Genomic DNA, 19032 nt, shown 5'->3' on the forward strand with positions numbered 1-19032 from the left:
CTAGAAAACTGGGGGTGGAATTTTATTCCTTACTGTGGTGAGTTTGGAAGTGGTAGGGGGGAGGCATTATATTAGATTGGAGGGAAGTGGGCGGGAGCGCTGCCATCTTTCCATTTTACACCTTGAATTTAGTCCAAACTAGCAAAGTCCATGGAGGGCTTTCCTGCCCCACTGCCAACCGAACACCTTAAGTGGGTAATTAGTGCCACTGGTTGTTGTGGGTATTCCCTCATTCAAAGGTTTTCAGTGCCTAATTGAAGGTCCCTGTATTAGGATGTTGTCAGGAACTTTTGAGCGAGCATTGTCTCATTGACAGGCACCCACCTCTATCAATGCTGCACAAGAGCCCTCCCACCATCACTCACCTATGTATCAGAGTCCAGCCGAGGTCTTGGATGAGTGTAGTACCAGCAACAGCCCACACTGGCACTGTTGTGCAAAACAGATGACCGCCTTTGACAAGTTATTGTGAGGGGCCTTGATTCCAGGACATACCATTGGCCTCTCAAGTGCTTGAGCAGGATTTAGTTTGGCAGATGTTCCCAAAAAAAAGGCTATGCAGGGCTCACATTGGCACTCAAGGTGGCAGGTAATACAACCAATGCCACACGTGTTGCTAAGAGGGTTTTGTAGGTAACTGCATCATATAGATCACAAGATTCTATGGTCTACTCTCAATTCTGTAATCAGTTACCTGGTTTGAGCTCTTGCACAGGCGATACAATGACTTGTGTTGACCTCAGTCCCACTTGATTGGGGTGGTAAGAGGAAAAAAAATGATTCTCAATTCTAATCTTGTTATGTCTCCAGTAACTGCTGCTGGAAACTACAGACGAATATCAATTTTATTTCACTGATTGACATCACCTTGGAATCAAAGCCCCATGCATCACAAATGTACCAGGTGCAAATCACATCCAAATAGCCCGACATACTTTCAAGTAAAATGTCTATTTTCAAGTCATGCAAATACAAAGTTGGCTATATCATGGTATTACACAGAACACTGTGTACAACACATATTGCATTGTGGCAGAGTATGGAGCATTAAACAGCCTCCAAAGGTTGTCCTTGTACAATGGGTTCCAATGTTATACATATGCTCTCTTTGCCTTAAGACCATACTTGAATATTGGGCTTTGTTTAAAATTAGACATGTACTGAAGAAAAGATATTCTTGTTATTTTTGAAATACATAACATTTAAGAAAAATCAAATTACTACAAAGGTCGGAAACAAACAGAAAACGGCAGAAAAACTCAGCAGGTCTGGCAGCATCTGTGGAGAGAGAAACAGAGTTGATGTTTCAAGTCCAGTATGTCTATTCTTTACAGCTCTTTCTTATTCACCCTGCCTGGAGCAAGAATCAGCAGTTGCTGCGGACCGGAGTGCATTCAAGTTTGGAAAATGAGAAAAACAATTCAGACTGTGACATTACAGGAATGCCAAGAGTTGATTGGCTGGTGATTACTGTAGCTTTGCTCTACCATCTCTAAAGTTAGGGAACTAGCCCAAAGAGCAGAGAAATTAAACGTTTCAATTTGTTTAAAATAAGGGTCAAATAAAATATTCAATTAACTTACCCATATTTAAAGTGACATCAATGGAATGGAACTGATAATCTGATGAGTGTTTCCTTCTTTAAAAGAAAGGTATGAAGACTTATTACCTAATAGAGTAACAGCAGGGTAACTCCAACCTCTCCAGTATACAATGTGCAATGTGGGAATTCCAAGAACGTTCCAGTGACCTGGATAGCCAGATGTGCAGGAAGTGTCATCAAATGGGTAGGTGGTGGTATAGTGATAATGCTACTGGGCTAGTAATCCAGAACATTAGGCTACCATTCTGTAGACATGGGTTTGAATCCCACCACTCCAGATGGTAGGATCTGAATTCTATAAAATCCAATGGTGACCATATATGAACTGCTGTAAAAACCCACCTGATTTATTGATGCTCTTTAGGGAGGAAAATCTGCCTGATCTGGCCTAGACATGACTGCTCACTACAGTAATAGAGTTAACTCTTAACAGTTAGGAATAGGCAATAAATGCTGGCCTTGCCAATGATGCCCACATCCAATGAACTATTATAAGATTTAGCAGTTTATGCATTAGTCAATGTCAGTTAAGCACATCCATAATGAGGAAAGCATCATGGCTAGCATGTTTATGGACGTGGTGACCCCACAGCTACAGGTAGTGCCTGAGGATTGAAGAAATACAAATGCTACACTTTTGTTCAAAAAAGGTTGTACGGATAAGCCCAGCAACTACATGTCAGTCAGTTTAACCTCTCAGTGGTAAAGTACTTAGAAACAATAATTTGGGACAAAAATTAACAGTCACTTGGGAAAATATGGGTTAATTAAGGAAGCCCGGCAGAGATTTAAGGGGACATCATAACCAACTAACTTGCTCGAGTTTTTTAATGAGGTGACAGAGAAGGTTGATCAGGGCAATCATGGTGTAATGGCGTATATGGACTTTCAGAAGGCCACACACAAACATGTAAGCAAAGTCAGTGCTCAAGGAATAGAAGAAGTGACAATAGTAACACGGATACAAAATTGATTGAGTGTAAGGAAACAGAAGATGATGGTAAGTGGTTGTTTTTCAGACTGTGGAAAGCTTTATAGCGGAGATCACCAAGGGTCATTGTAGGGTCCCTTAATCATCTTGATACATATGAATAACCCAGGTCTTAGTGTACAGGATACATTTAATAAATTATGGAAGTATTTTGAACCAAGAGGAGGTCACTATTGAAGTTCAAAGGGGCACTGGAAAGTTAGCAGAATAGGCAGACAAGTACCAAACAGAGCGAGGAAAGTACAAAGTGATTCACTTTGGTAGGAATAATGTAGTGACAATAGAAAACACACGTTACAATTCTAAAGGGGTACAGAAGCACTACAGACGGCGCAGAAAAGATTCATTGGAATGAGGAACTTCAGTTACACTGACAGACTGGGGAAGTTGGGGCTGTTCTCCTTGGAGAAGGCTGAGAGCAGATTTGATTTTGAAGTATTCAATGTCATGAGGGATCTGGACAGAGCGGATAGGAAGAAACTGTTCCAATTGGTAGAAGGATTGAGAGCCAAGCATGTACTATTAAGTTAATTGACAAAAAAAAAGATACGGAGACTTGAGGAAAAACTTTTTCTTCAGCAAGTGGGCAAGAGCTAGCTGCACTACCTGAGCATGTGTTGGATGCAAGTTTAACTGAAGCATTCAAGAGGAAATTCAAAATTTCAATGTGTGAAGAATGTGTAGGACTATGGGGAGGAGGCTGGGGAGTGGCTCTGGATGAATTACACAGAAACTATGGGCTGAACGGCCTCATTCTGTGCTGTAATCATTCCATAATTTAATCATTCTATAATTTGACACACCATCTCTCCAACACATGCTTACGGGTTCAAACAGTTCAGGTACATTACTGTTCGTATGTTCAATACAGCTAGGACATAATTATTCACCAAAAGCCTTTGGTTTGAGTGCCACATAACAGAACTACATTTAACAGTGCTCCCCAATTGCTATTTTGATCATAGCCATGCAGTAAGGAAGGCCAGTGGCAACCCTACCTGAGAAATGTGGGGCTAAACAGCGAAAGTAAAATGAATGGGGAAGCTCAATGAACCTGTTTGTATCCTTGAAAGTGACTGAAGTGATGAATAAGTCAATTATATTTAACACGGTCAACTTTCAGAGATAATACTTCATAAAATGCAAGCATTATCATCATTGTAATAGAATTCTGCAGGTTCATGTCACACTTCTCATGTTAAAGCAACTATAAGGTTGTATTCTTATTGTTAGTATAGTGAAATACCTGTGGGCAGCATTCATTTTGTTCCTGTAATACAGGAGATACAGGCACAGTCACAATGTATTTTAATACATTCTGCAGTTTTAGCAATACTCCTTTGATACAATAACTGTAGGAAAATTTACCATGATTCTGTGACACAGTACTGCAAAGACTGTTCAGACTACCTCTGCAATAAAGGGACTTGTAGGTAGTATTCACTCTGCTCCCATTTTCTGGTACTACAAGATTATTCACACAGCTCCAATAATAGAGGGCATACAGACAGCAGACACATTGCTTCTTTAATATAACACCAAGTGCATCATTCATTTTGTTGTGGAATATGTTATCCTTAGAAAATATTCTCAACGTAATTGAAATAAAGTGTTAATAGAGTATTTACATTGCTCCTTTAATGAAGGACGTAGAGGCATTATTCGCATTGCTGTTGTATGTTCGGAAGTGGTAGGGAGTATTTGTACAGTTTCTGTAATACAGGCCCTTTAGGTAATACTTGCAATGTGTCGATGATGTTGTAATGTCATGCAAAATAGAAAAAAAATTCAGATTGAACTGCAAAGGCAGTACTTGAATCTGCACTGTTGATCTATAGGACCTTTGGGCAATAGTTGCTATGCTGCTGTCAGTCATTTGATAAAACTTGCATTGCTGCTGTTACACAGAATTGTTCAGCAACGTAAGCATTACTGCTGTAATACTGTACCTTCAGGCAAGAGATGCTTTACTGCTGCAACACTGGAGATTAAGGCAAAATTTGCATTGCTGCTGTAGTTCTGCAGCTTTGGGTAACCCCGGACCTTTAAGGAACATTTACTTCACTGCTATACCGTAGGATATTTGGGCATTACTTGCACTGCTGTTGTAATGCTGCACCTCTGGACAATGTTTACATTGGTGTTTTAACACAGAAGCTTGTGGCAGTAATTATAATGCTGTTGCAAAGCAGTACCTCTGGACGGTATATTCACATTGCGGTGAAACTGTTCCTTGGAACAATATTTACATTTCTGCTGCAATACGGTAGCATTTAGCAATATTTGCAGTGCTGCCAAAAATCTATACCTTTGGTGATACTTGCATTACAACTGCAGTACAGAACCATGTTGCAATATTTTAGTTGCTGCTGCTGTACAGGAGCTTTGGACAATATTTAGATTGCTGCTATAATACTGTACCACATGGCAATACTGCCATTGCTGCTATACTACTGTCCCATTTGTCACAGTTTTCATTTCAGCTGTAATGCAGAACTAATTTGTAATATTTTCGTTGCTGCTGAATATAGGAGATTTGGATAATATTTGCATTGCTGCAGGAGGATTATACTTTTTGGTACTGTATGCATTGCTGATGTAACACCTTTTGCAATATTTGCATTACTGGTATAATAAAAGCCCTTTCAGTAATATATGCATTTTTACTGTAATGCAGAACTTTCTGGCAATATTTGCATTGCTGTTGGAATATAAAACCATTTGACAATATTTGCACTAATGCTACAAATCAATATTTTCATTGCTGCAGTTATATTGTACCTTTGAGTAATTTGCTTTGATGCGGTAATACAAGTTTGCACTGCTGCTGTAATATGAGAACTTATGGCAATAATTGCATTGATGTTGTGAGAAAGGACCTTGTTTTTGCATTGCTGCAGCATTATAGACCCATTCAGCAATATTTGCATTGTTGCTACTGTAAGGCACATGTGGGCAATATTTGCACGGCTGCTGTTAAACAGAACCATTTGTAAATATTTATTTTAGCAATATTTGCATTACTACTGTATTACTGGAAAATATTTGCATTGCTGCTATAATGTTATATTGTTAGATAATATTTGCATTGTTGCTCCAATACGGAACCTTTCTGCAATTTTTGTATTGCTGCTGTAAAACAGAATCTTTTAGCAATATTTGCATTTCTGTTCTGATGCATGATTTTTGGACAACAGTTACATTGCTGTCGTAAGACAGAACGCTTGGACATTTTTGCTGCTGTATTTCCTTCAGGAAATGTGTGCATTGCAGATGCAATACTGAACACTTTTCATTGTTGTTTTATTACAAGCTCCACAGGCAACATTTGCATTGTTACTGAAGTACAGATCCCAGAAGCTATATGTGCACTGCTCCTGTAATACAGACGCATTAGGCATCTTTCATACTGTTTCTGTTGTAGTTTATGAACATAGTGTGCATATGACATCTCTAATACAAGCTCCGTGGGTGCCATTTCATTGCTCATGATACAGGACCTGTTGGTGATGTTTATGTTGCTCTTGTAAAATAGGACCTGTGCATGCTATTTGCATTGCTCCTGCAGTGCAGGATCTGTGCATTCTATTTGCATTGCTCCTACAATGCAAGGCTCATTGGTGCTATCCAAAATGCATGTAATACTATATTTGAGTAGTTCTGATATTTTTGTCTTGCAATACAATTTGTTCAGGCAGCTTTCATCTCCCTCTTCTAATGCAACGTTGTTAGGCTGTACTCCGAGCTCCTGTAATACAACACTATAAGCTGCTCCTATATAATAGGAGCCATGTTAGTGTAACACATAAACCTTTTGCAACATGAAGACTGCACCATAGCCTAGTAGCTTCAGGCAGTACTCATACTGCTCACTGATTGTACACTAAATTGCTACTGCTCTTGTAATGAAGTATGTTTGTAAAGAAGTACACTGATCCTTAAAGGCAGTATTCACATTGCTGCAATAATGCGAGGCCGACAGGCATTATTTAGACCTATTAGTCATTGCCTAATGTATTGTTTACAACTTCTGCAACAGAACAGATGGCAGCAGTACTTTCTTTGCAGCTGCAGTTACGACAGGAACTCCATTCAGTTACCCATTTACCATCCCCTCAGGATAGCCCAAACACTCCAGAAATTAATACTGAGGTTCAATAACTGTTACGATGACAAAAAATGGAAGCTTATTATAGCACAGCAGGGCTGCATGGACAACAAATGAAATAACTGATTAATGAATCTGCTGTTGGTGGGGTTGATTGAGGGAGAAATACATACAATGGGAGAACCTCCACACACCCTTCATGAAGTACACCACTGAATTTTCTACTGTTCACCTGGGAAAGCAGGCATTTAGTGTTGCATCAGAAAGTACCACCAGTTGATAACGTAACAAAGCCTTAGTGCTACATTGAAGAGGCAGTCCAGGTTAAGAAACTGACTTCCTAGACTCTCAAATTTCTCACAAAAACAACAGCATTACTAACTAAATCCTGCTCACTATAGGGTTAGGCAGCATTAATGCTGCATCCTGCTCCTGCAATTTCCTCTGGTGACCCCATGATCTACAATCTATTCATGGCCCTCTCTTATTTTGCACCCACATGCTGCCCGAGTGAGGGCATCTGAAGGCACAGCATTAGTTTGCACATGCATGCTGACAACACCAAGCTCTAACTTACCATTATCACAACTCTTTACTGTTGCTCATTTATTAGACTGCTTATCAGACACTCAGTACTGCATGAGCAGAAATATCTTTCAATTAAATATTAGGAAGATTGAAGCCATTGTTTTCAGCCCTCACTCCAAACCCTGTTCCTGAGCTCCCAACTCCATCCCTCTTCTTAGCAATAGTCCGAGATTAAGCCAGTCTGTTCACAATCTTGGTGCCATATTTGGTCCCAACCTCCACTGCTGAGTTGGGAGTGACTTTGGGCCATATCCCCATCATGTTAGTTAATGCAAAAGCACCTTTCTTAAGTGTGACGTATAGGTTACCTGTTGATTAACATTTAATCTACATCAGTTTTAGTTTGTGTTATGACAAAAGCCTTAAAAGTTTAAGAAAAAAAGTCTCTCAGTTTATTTCCATTGGCTATGATGGGGAAATTCATCTAACAAAGGTACCGATCTCTATGATTCTATGGGGGCCTCAACAACGAACATGTCCCGATAGCAGAGTCCCTTGTAATCAGTATTAACACTTCCTGTAATACAGCAATTTGTACTCAGTATTAACACAGTTCCTGTAACACAAGCCTATAATCAATATTAGCACTGTTTTTGCAAATCTAATGGTTATGGTCTGTATTCAGGTTGCTCCTGAAATAGTTATTGCAGTTGGCAGTAATGCTGCTCCTGTAATACAGTACCTGTAGGCAGTATTCACACTGGTATGGTTTCTCCCCACTGTGTGTCCGTTTGTGTCGTTCCATGTGGTACTTCTGAATAAACCTCATGTCACACTCATCACAATGGAATGGCTTCTCACCTGTGAAATCAAAGAAAGAACCTTCTAATAAAATGCTTCTTTGTGATGTACAAGAGCTTGTGATCTAAAATATCTTCTGACATAAGCTAAGAATCTCTGTTCCAACTTTGCTTCTCTTCGATTGTTTTAACAATCACAAATGGCTGGGAACATGCCCAACTTTGCAGCACATCAAATGGTAAACTTCTCTGCCCCTTTCTGGACATGATCACTCTTGCAGGGGTGCAGTTGCCAAGGCAGTATGTGCCTTTCAATATTAGCAGCAATTCTGCATGGGTGAGCCTGGGCTGAGACTGCTAGCAAAACATTCATTTACGTGTGCCATTGCAACAGAGCCCAATGCATACATTGCATTAACCTCATCATGGCCAGGAGCTGTAGTTGATTGCCAATCTGAGAATTCAAAGCCAACTGCAGCTCTTAAATGTTGTGCCGGTCGAGATCATTTTTGAGGTAGAGATGGATAGGTTCCTGATAAGCAAGGGGCTGAAAGATTATAAGGGAAGGTGGAAGTAATCAGGTCAGTTATAATCTTATTGAATGGTGCAGCAGGCACACGAGATTGAGTGGCCAACTCTTGCTCTTTATGTATGTATCAGTTTGTTTAGAACAGACCAAAAATCAAACCTTGGACCTTCTTGATCTGTGTAGCTAGCCCAGTTATAGTTATTTTTAAATCAACATGTTCACGCACGTAATGACACACTTCTGGGGCTGGTGGGACTTGAGCCCAAGCCTTGTGGCCCAGAGTTAGGGACGCTATCACTGAACCACAAGAGGCCCCTCATAAGCTCAATTATATATCAATTTTACAGATTTGACTACTGAAAGCTCACAAAATAGACATTACAGAAAGGGTCAAAACTCCAGATTCTGGGTATATTACATTGTGCTATGCCAAGTCATTCACTGAGGCAACGTCATACTAAACAGTAAAGAAGTTACAATACCACAGTGAGTATTTGATCTATATTATATAGCAGAAGGGAGAGATCGACAGTGAGGGCACCAGTAATATCACATTAAGGCTGACACATTAGTAGGATCATAGTGATTCATGAGGAAGATGGTTGTCAAAGTAAGTGTCCCAGTATCACAGTACTTGGCTTGGTATGGTACAATGTAAAAGGGAGGTGTCAGTACATTACATTCAGTGGCCTGGTATACTGAACTATCACAGTGAGGAAATCGTGATATTAGCGAAGTAATGAGGAACAAATATATTTCCGTCTAAGAACTTGGTACACTACAGCAACACAATGCAATGTCTAGTTGATTAGCATCACCAAGGGGCTAATATGTTGTTACAATATCACAATAAGAATCCCTGGATATTGCAATGTCTGTTCCTTGTAAGAATCAATGCCACAGTATTTCATAGATGAACAGCAGGGAAATGGCATGCAAATTTGTCACAGAAAGGGCCCAGTGTATTAGCGTTGTAATAAAAATCTGGTACATTACAGTGGCCTACTGAAAGGATGACATACTGAGATTACCAATTTGTTCTCAGTGGAGTGAAGGTCCTTCTATACTGATGTGTAGGCAAGGAAATATAGCAAAACTTATATAAAACAGTGGCTAGGCTTCAGGTGAAGCACTGTGTCCAATTCTGGGCAGCACACTTTATGGCAAGATGTTGAAGAGGGCATAGTGATAACGATCTTCAGTTGTGTGGAGAAGCTGGGGTAGAACATAGAACATAGAACATAGAACATAGAACATAGAACAGTACAGCACAGAACAGGCCCTTCAGCCCACGATGTTGTGCCGACCATTGATCCTCATGCATGCACCCTCAAATTTCTGTGACCATATGCATGTCCAGCAGTCTCTTAAATGACCCCAATGACCTTGCTTCCACAACTGCTGCTGGCAACGCATTCCATGCTCTCACAACTCTCTGTGTAAAGAACCCGCCTCTGACATCCCCTCTATACTTTCCACCAACCAGCTTAAAACTATGACCCCTCGTGCTAGCCATTTCTGCCCTGGGAAATAGTCTCTGGCTATCAACTCTATCTATGCCTCTCATTATCTTGTATACCTCAATTAGGTCCCCTCTCCTCCTCCTTTTCTCCAATGAAAAGAGACCGAGCTCAGTCAACCTCTCTTCATAAGATAAGCCCTCCAGTCCAGGCAGCATCCTGGTAAACCTCCTCTGAACCCTCTCCAAAGCATCCACATCTTTCCTATGATAGGGCGACCAGAACTGGACGCTGTATTCCAAGTGCAGTCTAACCAAAGTTTTATAGAGTTGCAACAAGATCTCACGAATCTTAAACTCAATCCCCCTGTTAATGAAAGCCAAAACACCATATGCTTTCTTAACAACCCTGTCCACTTGGGTGGCCATTTTAAGTGTTCCAGGAAGACCATAAGATATAGGAGCAGAAGTAGGCCATTGAGCTCATCGAGTCTGAGTCTACCCTGGCATTCGATAAGATCATAACTAATCTGAAAATCTTCAATTCCACTTTCCTGGCCTTTCTCTATAGCCTTGATTCCCTTACAGATTAAAAAAAGTCTATCTCAGCCTTGAATATACTTAATGACCCAGCCTCTACATCACTCTGCGGTAAAGAATTCCAAAGGTTCCTCCTCATCACTGTTTTAAATGAACAATCTCTTATTCTGAGATTTTGCCCTCTGGTCCTGGACTCTTCCGCAAGGGGAAGTAACCTTTCTTCACCTACCCAAGAATCTTATATATTTCAATCAGGTCACCTCTCATTCTTCTAAACTCCAATGGTTACTGGCCCAATCTAAGCAACCTCTCCTTATAAGACAGTCCCTCCATAACTGGTACCAGCCTAGTGAACCATCTCTGGATTCAGAGATGGCCTCTGCTACTTTCAAAAGTGAGCATCACGCTGAGAGGCCCTGTGTATTAAAATCAACAAGTGGACATTGCATTTTACACAGACATTTGATGAAAGATTGTTTGTCACAACTTGCATTTATATAACATTTTTAACATAGAAAAATGTCTCAAAGCATTTACAGTGACATAATCAGACAAAAAATAGACACCAAAACACTGGAGAACTTCTTGAGAAGGGTGACAAAATGCAACCTTTTACACCAACGTTTTCAACTACATTCTTAAAAATATAAGGGGGATAGGAAAAGGTGGAGAGACTGAGGGAGAAAATTCCAGAGCGGAAGTCAAGATGGAGCAAAGTGGCTAGAATGCACTGGAGGAGGATAAATACAAAATTTAGGTAGTGGTAGCTTGTGGGGATGGAGGGAAGAGCAGGGATTATAGCAATAGGGAGGAATATGGTCACACAGATATTTCAACATGATAGTGTGTATTTTAAATTGGTTGAGTTAGCCAGTTTAGGTTAATGGGTGAATGGAACTTACTATAAGTCAGGATAATGGATAGCTGAATTTTGAATGAGTTGAAGTTTATGAAGGTCAGAGGCAAGGAGGCTGGTCAGGAGACAATTAGAACAGTTCAAAGTCTACAGGTGACAAATGAATGGATGATGGTTTTAGCAGTAGGCTTGGACAAGGCAATATTTCATGTGTGAAAGTAGATGTCCTTTGTAATATCGAGGATATGGGATTGAAAATGAGTGTTGTGAACAGTCAGATTGAACCGGAGATAATTCCCAGGGCAAGGAATGGAAGTGGTGCCTAGGGAATGGGGTCATGATCATTTGATTGACTAGCAGAGGAAATTCAAGGGGCATAATGATCTTTTCCTGTTCAAAAATAACTAGAAACAAGATACACTAATTTATTCCACAAACTTGCAAGTGTTCTTTGAAACTGAGAACTTAGTAATGGTGAATAGGGAAATGCTGTGGATGGGAAGTATGTGGAATTTCAGAAAACTTTAACAAAATACTGCTCTACAAACTACTGGAGAAGGTTAGGAGGCATAGAATTAGGGGAGGAATTAAAAACAGGTGGAAAGGAAGAAAAATGGTGAGCAAGACTAAGAGCAATTTCTCACAGGAATTGTAAAAGCACAGTGGCACCCCACAGGGACTGGGTCCACATTGGCTTACTGCGTATTTCCATTGTATGGAAGAGAGAAAGCCATGTTCCTAAAATAGGAGGCAAAGTAAGTAACTGAGGCCAAGCTGCGAGGATATCCGAGTACACAATGGAAAGGGCAGAGCTGACAAATGGATTTTGATGTCATTATGTGTAGGATAGTATTCCAGTGAACACAGTAAATATCCATGATGCAGTACGGCACAGCGACCGCCTATGGGAGATACTGCACTGTGTCCTGGGAATTATTACAATATCACAATGAGTGTCCCCAGGGAGTATAACAGGGTTATAATATATCATAAGTAACAGATACTCTTTAAATTCAACAGTCTTCATTTTAATACGTCATGGAATACAGCAATAGAACAATTTGTGGCTAGAGGTGAAAACTAAAGAGACAGTATCCCTCTTTCTTCGCTTACCTAGGCTGCAGGATAAAACTCTGAAATGGTATCTCTTCAGTGATCCCATTTAGTAAGCTGCATGCTATTTTTGGTAAAAATAAACTTTGACAGAAAATCCAGAAATATGCATGATGGCTGTGACAGAATAATGTAATTTATCAAACCTTTTAATGATTACCAGAGGAATTCTGCAGCAAGACCAAAATTAGTTTTTTTTTGATATGTTCAATGAATAATGTCAAGATTTTTAGTTCTGTACAGTTCTCCAAATCCATTCCATAATACACCTGTGCAGAAAATAAACTTTGTGCACCTTGTGAGACAGAAAAGAGGCACGTGTTTGAAGCTGAATGCGCCTTCATTACTCAAAAGAATTTCAAATGACCCGATATTTTGCAAGAACTGAGATCTGAACAGAGAACAACCAAAACCTTATTTAAGAATTCACCCTACTGCAGATTGGCCAACCGAGATGCACTACTTTGCCTTGCACCTTGTATTCATGAACAAGGAGCAGATAACACAAATACTGCGTTCAGTTTTGAATGCTTTTGTCGCTTTTAGGTCAACAAAAGGGATAATGTCTCTTTAAGGAGTTTCACAGACTGCTTTTATCTCGTGTCACCAACACAAACTCCTGGTATTTCACTTACCAGTGTGTATCTTCTCATGTCTCTGTAGTAGGTACTTCTGGATAAATCGCATGCTACATTGGCTGCACTGAAATGGCTTTTCACCTAAAAGCAAAACAAAATCCAAATTTCTCCTCAGCTCACTCAGGATGCAAATGCCTAAAATTATTCTTCTCGACCTAGCGTTCTAAGATACTTGACTAAGAATTGCAAATGTTGGATTTGTTTCAGAGGTGCCCTGCAAGCGACCCGAGATACTTTCTTACCATGAAGCTCCTGAGCTGAACTTAGCTCAACTGTCTTCTTTTAAAAAATATAAACAAATAGAGAGACAATATCCCTTTTTGTTGCTCTGATAAAACTGGTCTTTAAAATCATTACTAGCAATACGAACAGCATTCACAAACATCTCCTCCCAGCTGTGAAAGATGTTGATGGAAAGGCTGTTCAAATTATTCTAAAATAGGTCAGATATAAACAACGGATGGCACCAAAAACAGGGATTAATCACTGATATTTACTGGTCTAAAATTCTCTCTTATCAGTTGGCTCTCTATCATTGGTAACTCAAGTCAAATGACTGCGTTAAAGTTCCAGACACTCCTGCTTATATCAGAAGCCAGAGACATAATAAAGGTGCTGGTGCCTATAGATGGCTTGATTGCAAGTGCTTTGGGTTGATAATGCCATACATTTAGCTTTGAAAGTTATTGACAATGAGGCAGTATTTAAGCATGCAGGGATAACGTCTTTTAATCTCTTTGAACTTTTAACATTGGATTGAAATGAGAAAAGAACTGTTTTAAAACCAAGGACTGCTGCAAGTTTTGAAAGCAAATAACCAGAGATTCATTGTAAACACTGTTCACATAGCTGCTTGTTCCAGCAGTAGCTGAAGTGCACTTTGAAGACGAGCTGGAGCCAATGGATTGTGTACAAACGGACCCTTGGTTGACATCAATTAACTGGTGGTCTGTGAACCAGTGACCAGTTATCAATGATGAAAGCCTTCAGCTTACTAACAACTACTTTAAGCCTAAAGAAAAACAGTTTCTTCTTCCTCCAGCACTTGTTGTAAACTGTAACTTTTCATTAATGTCTGTAACCTTTCAAGTAGGGAAAGGAGCTTATATAATTATTCACTCACAGGATGAGGGCATCGCTGGCTGGCATTTATTGCTCATCCCTAATTGCCCAGAGGGCAGTTAAGAGTCAACACATTGTCGTGTCTTATGTAGGCCAGACCAGGTAAGGATGACAGTTTCCTTCCCTAAAGAACATTAGTGAACCAGATGGGTTTTTCTGACAATCGACAATAGATTCATGGTCATCATTAGATTCTTAATTCCAGATTTTTGAAGTGAATTCAAGTTCTGCTGCGGCAGGATTCGAACTCGGGTCTCCAGAACATTACACGAGGTCTCTGAATTAACATTCGAGTGATAATACCACTGTGCCATCGCCTCCCCTTATAGATGGACTAGAGTTTTAACTGGTAGAGTTACATAGAACATTACAGCGCAGCACAGGCCCTTCGGCCCTCGATGTTGCGTCAACCTGTGAAACCAATCTGAAGCCCATCTAACCTACACTTTGCAGGCAGGCCAATGTTTCATAATAGCTTGCCTGCAGTTAGAGTCTAATCATTTGTAATAAGTCATCATTCTTAAGTAAAAGACAGGTAAATTAGGGAACTGTGCATATTTCTACAGAATCTTTAACTTTTGTTACCACTCTGGGGAATAGCAGGGCTTGATTTCCAGTGCACTATCTCAGTAAGGCATGACAAGCCATACCATCAGTGTAGGCAGTGTTAAAACAAATTTTCAGAAATGAATTAAGAGTTAGTGCTTGATGCACCACCACATGTAGAACTGAGCTACTCAACCAAAGAGACCAAAATCCCTAGTTTATGTTGAGTTCAGTTGATCACACCCACAGTAATAGCTGCAGTGCTGAAACAGACTCCACTGTTATTCCATAATAGAAACAGGGAGAGAAAGAATTGGAATAATCAGCCAGGAATCCCATTCATAATCACAGCTCAAGGAAATGCGAATAGGTGAATGCAGGATCAAGTTCAACTGTGATACTTTCCAGGGTTAAATACCCAGTCAATATTCAACGTTGAGACTCACACAAGAGGGACCATTGGAAAAGGTAATGGAGGGCACACCTTGCTGAAGGCTGGATTCCAAGCAAAAGGTAGCAATCCTTGGGAAATGTGGAGAGGAAATTGAACAACAAAACTGAGGTCTTTAACAAGTGCCAATTACCCAGGAGATTCTGGCTATGCCGATGCAGTCTGGATGAATCTGCAAAACCTAAAGTTAAAGTCTTTTCATTTCATTCTTCCAGTTGTAGCCTTGGAGGTTTTGATTACAAAGAAAAACAGGCACCACGTGTCAGCTGTGCCCACCTCATCGGCATTCTCTCATTTAAACCTGGTCACAGTGCTCAATTCACTTAGGAACAAAGGCAAAATTTAAGCAAGACAAAAAAATACAAGTGGATTATAGCAGATTATGAACTGACTGAGATTGAAAATACTGTTCCATGGCTCAGGAGAGGGGCAGCGGGCAAGGTGACAAATGGGATGCACAGACTGTGTGGAAGACATAAGCAGAGAATAGGAAGACTGGGGATGGAGGCAGCACGTGGGAAGGACAGCAGATGAAAGAAGCGCACATACAGCAAGTGCACTCAAGTGACGCTTCTATTTAAGTTTTAGCAAATTTCCCTAATTTACAAACTGTGCAAAATTGAGCTTTACATAGGGGATTACCTCTACTTGTAATTACAATCAGTGAACAATCAAATCTGGAAAATAAAGTTATAATTAAATAACAAAAGGATGGTATGGTAACACTAAAGTGTCCTGAGTTTTTCAGTAAATTAAAATCCAAAGTTTTCAGATACTGAGTTAAGGAAAAATAAACAACTAATTTCAGTATAAAGTAACAACACAGGCAGTACAGAAAGCAGTTGATTGGTGAGCTGCTGTTGAGCCTTTATCTAATTAGTAAATTTTATTGTTTAACATGCTGGGCTTCACTTCTATGTCGGAGATAAAAGGGATAAAAATTTCAAGTTGGTTTTTAAAAATCTGATAAAGAAAATGGTTTTCAAAATAACCAGCTGAGATATTTACCCTTAGAAATACGGACTGAACACTCTACAGGTGTCATTCAAAAACTCAATTAATGACCACCTTTCACCCAATTAGTTTAACTTACAATTTTAATCCCACAAATATGAAACAACCTCTAATTTAAAAAATGACTATACTCAAAAATATTATTTGACAGAAAATATTTTTCCACAGCAAATTTGACTTTCATTTCCTTTATTTTGCTTGGCTTGACTCATTTAATTAGACTTCAAATTTTTACTATAATGATTTCACTAATCATTTTCTACATCCTCCGTGTCACTCTCAAAATCATCAGGATCAAAACCTACAAATACGTGTTTCCTCAATTTGATTCTCTGAATATTTCACCGTCAGCATCAAACAGTAACAGCTGTAGTATCACTCTACGTTTTAAGTGTCACTACTTGCATTTTCAACATTTGTTGAAAATTTCACAACAACCACATTTGAAGGCTGTTTGATTACAAATAAAAACAGGCATTACATATCAGCTGTGCCCACTTTTCCAGTATTCTCTCATTTAAACCAGGTCACAGTGCTCAATCCACCTAAGAACAAAGACAAAATTTTAGTTTGTCAGAAAGGAAAGTGGATTAATGAACTGGCTGAGACTGAGAGAACTGGTCAGTGGTTCAGGAGAGGGGTGACGAGCAAGGCGACAAATGGGATGTACCTTCCTTCTCCAGCCAAAAAAGATCATTTTTTTGGCAATCCAACTCAACTGTTATATTTTCTGTGAGGCTGGATGAACACAGCAGGCCAAGCAGCATCTCAGGAGCACAAAAGCTGACGTTTCGGGCCTAGACCCTTCATCAGAGAGGGGGATGGGGGGAGGGAACTGGAATAAATAGGGAGAGAGGGGGAGGCGGACCGAAGATGGAGAGTAAAGAAGATAGGTGGAGAGGGTGTAGGTGGGGAGGTAGGGAGGGGATAGGTCAGTCCAGGGAAGACGGACAGGTCAAGGAGGTGGGATGAGGTTAGTAGGTAGCTGGGGGTGCGGCTTGGGGTGGGAGGAAGGGATGGGTGAGAGGAAGAACCGGTTAGGGAGGCAGAGACAGGTTGGACTGGTTTTGGGATGCAGTGGGTGGGGGGGAAGAGCTGGGCTGGTTGTGTGGTGCAGTGGGGGGAGGGGATGAACTGGGCTGGTTTAGGGATGCAGTGGGGGAAGGGGAGATTTTGAAACTGGTGAAGTCCACATTGATACCATATGGCTGCAGGGTTCCCAGGCGGAATATGAGTTGCTGTTCCTGCAACCTTCGGGTGGCATCATTGTGGCAGTGCAGGAGGCCCATGATGGACATGTCATCAAGAGAATGGGAGGGGGAGTGGAAATGGTTTGCGACTGGGAGGTGCAGTTGTTTGTTGCGAACTGAGCGGAGGTGTTCTGCAAAGCGGTCCCCAAGCCTCCGCTTGGTTTCCCCAATGTAGAGAAAGCCGCACCGGGTACAGCGGATGCAGTATACCACATTGGCAGATGTGCAGGTGAACCTCTGCTTAATGTGGAATGTCATCTTGGGGCCTGGGATGGGGGTGAGGGAGGAGGTGTGGGGACAAGTGTAGCATTTCCTGCGGTTGCAGGGGAAGGTGCCGGGTGTGGTGGGGTTGGAGGGCAGTGTGGAGCGAACAAGGGAGTCACGGAGAGAGTGGTCTCTCCGGAAAGCAGACAGGGGTGGGGATGGAAAAATGTCTTGGGTGGTGGGGTCGGATTGTAAATGGCGGAAGTGTCGGAGGATAATGCGTTGTATCCGGAGGTTGGTAGGGTGGTGTGTGAGAACGAGGGGGATCCTCTTGGGGCGGTTGTGGCGGGGGCGGGGTGTGAGGGATGTGTCGCGGGAAATGCGGGAGACGCGGTCAAGGGCGTTCTCAATCACCGTGGGGGGGAAGTTGCGGTCCTTAAAGAACTTGGACATCTGGGATGTGCGGGAGTGGAATGTCTTATCGTGGGAGCAGATGCGGCGGAGGCGGAGGAATTGGGAATAGGGGATGGAATTTTTGCAGGAGGGTGGGTGGGAGGAGGTGTATTCTAGGTAGCTGTGGGAGTCGGTGGGCTTGAAATGGACATCAGTTACAAGCTGGTTGCCTGAGATGGAGACTGAGAGGTCCAGGAAGGTGAGGGATGTGCTGGAGATGGCCCAGGTGAACTGAAGGTTGGGGTGGAAGGTGTTGGTGAAGTGGATGAACTGTTCGAGCTCCTCTGGGGAGCAAGAGGCGGCGCCGATACAGTCATCAATGTACCGGAGGAAGAGGTGGGGTTTGGGGCCTGTGTAGGTGCGGAAGATGGACTGTTCCATGGACCAGCCCAGCTCTTCCCCCCCACCCACTGCATCCCAAAACCAGTCCAACCTGTCTCTGCCTCCCTAACCGGTTCTTCCTCTCACCCATCCCTTCCTCCCACCCCAAGCCGCACCCCCAGCTACCTACTAACCTCATCCCACCTCCTTGACCTGTCCGTCTTCCCTGGACTGACCTATCCCCTCCCTACCTCCCCACCTACACCCTCTCCACCTATCTTCTTTACTCTCCATCTTCGGTCCGCCTCCCCCTCTCTCCCTATTTATTCCAGTTCCCTCCCCCCATCCCCCTCTCTGATGAAGGGTCTAGGCCCGAAACGTCAGCTTTTGTGCTCCTGAGATGCTGCTGGGCCTGCTGTGTTCATCCAGCCTCACATTTTATTATCTTGGAATCTCCAGCATCTGCAGTTCCCATTATCTCTGTTATATTTTCTGACTTTTTTCAA

General features: G+C 41.5%; 1 protein-coding gene across 3 annotated transcripts in view; it reads right to left on the reverse strand.

The window, feature by feature from the left end:
- LOC125448323 (zinc finger protein 148-like) overlaps window positions 1-19032 on the reverse strand; it is a 67959-nt gene that overhangs the window by 3765 nt on the left and 45162 nt on the right. Inside the window, exons 5-6 of one of the 3 annotated variants that reach the window (XM_048523570.2) lie at window positions 13163-13246; window positions 7973-8091 (exon numbers count right to left, since the gene is read on the reverse strand). The exons of 1 other annotated variant lie outside the window; for it this stretch is intronic. In XM_048523570.2, coding sequence (XP_048379527.2) covers window positions 7973-8091; window positions 13163-13246 — 203 coding nt within the window. The remainder of the gene's footprint in view (window positions 1-7972; window positions 8092-13162; window positions 13247-19032) is intronic. One more of the 3 variants, XM_048523571.2, reaches the window with a different exon arrangement.

The sequence above is a fragment of the Stegostoma tigrinum genome, chromosome X (assembly GCF_030684315.1).
Source record: "Stegostoma tigrinum isolate sSteTig4 chromosome X, sSteTig4.hap1, whole genome shotgun sequence".
In the NCBI taxonomy this organism is placed as follows: Eukaryota; Metazoa; Chordata; class Chondrichthyes; order Orectolobiformes; family Stegostomatidae; genus Stegostoma; species Stegostoma tigrinum.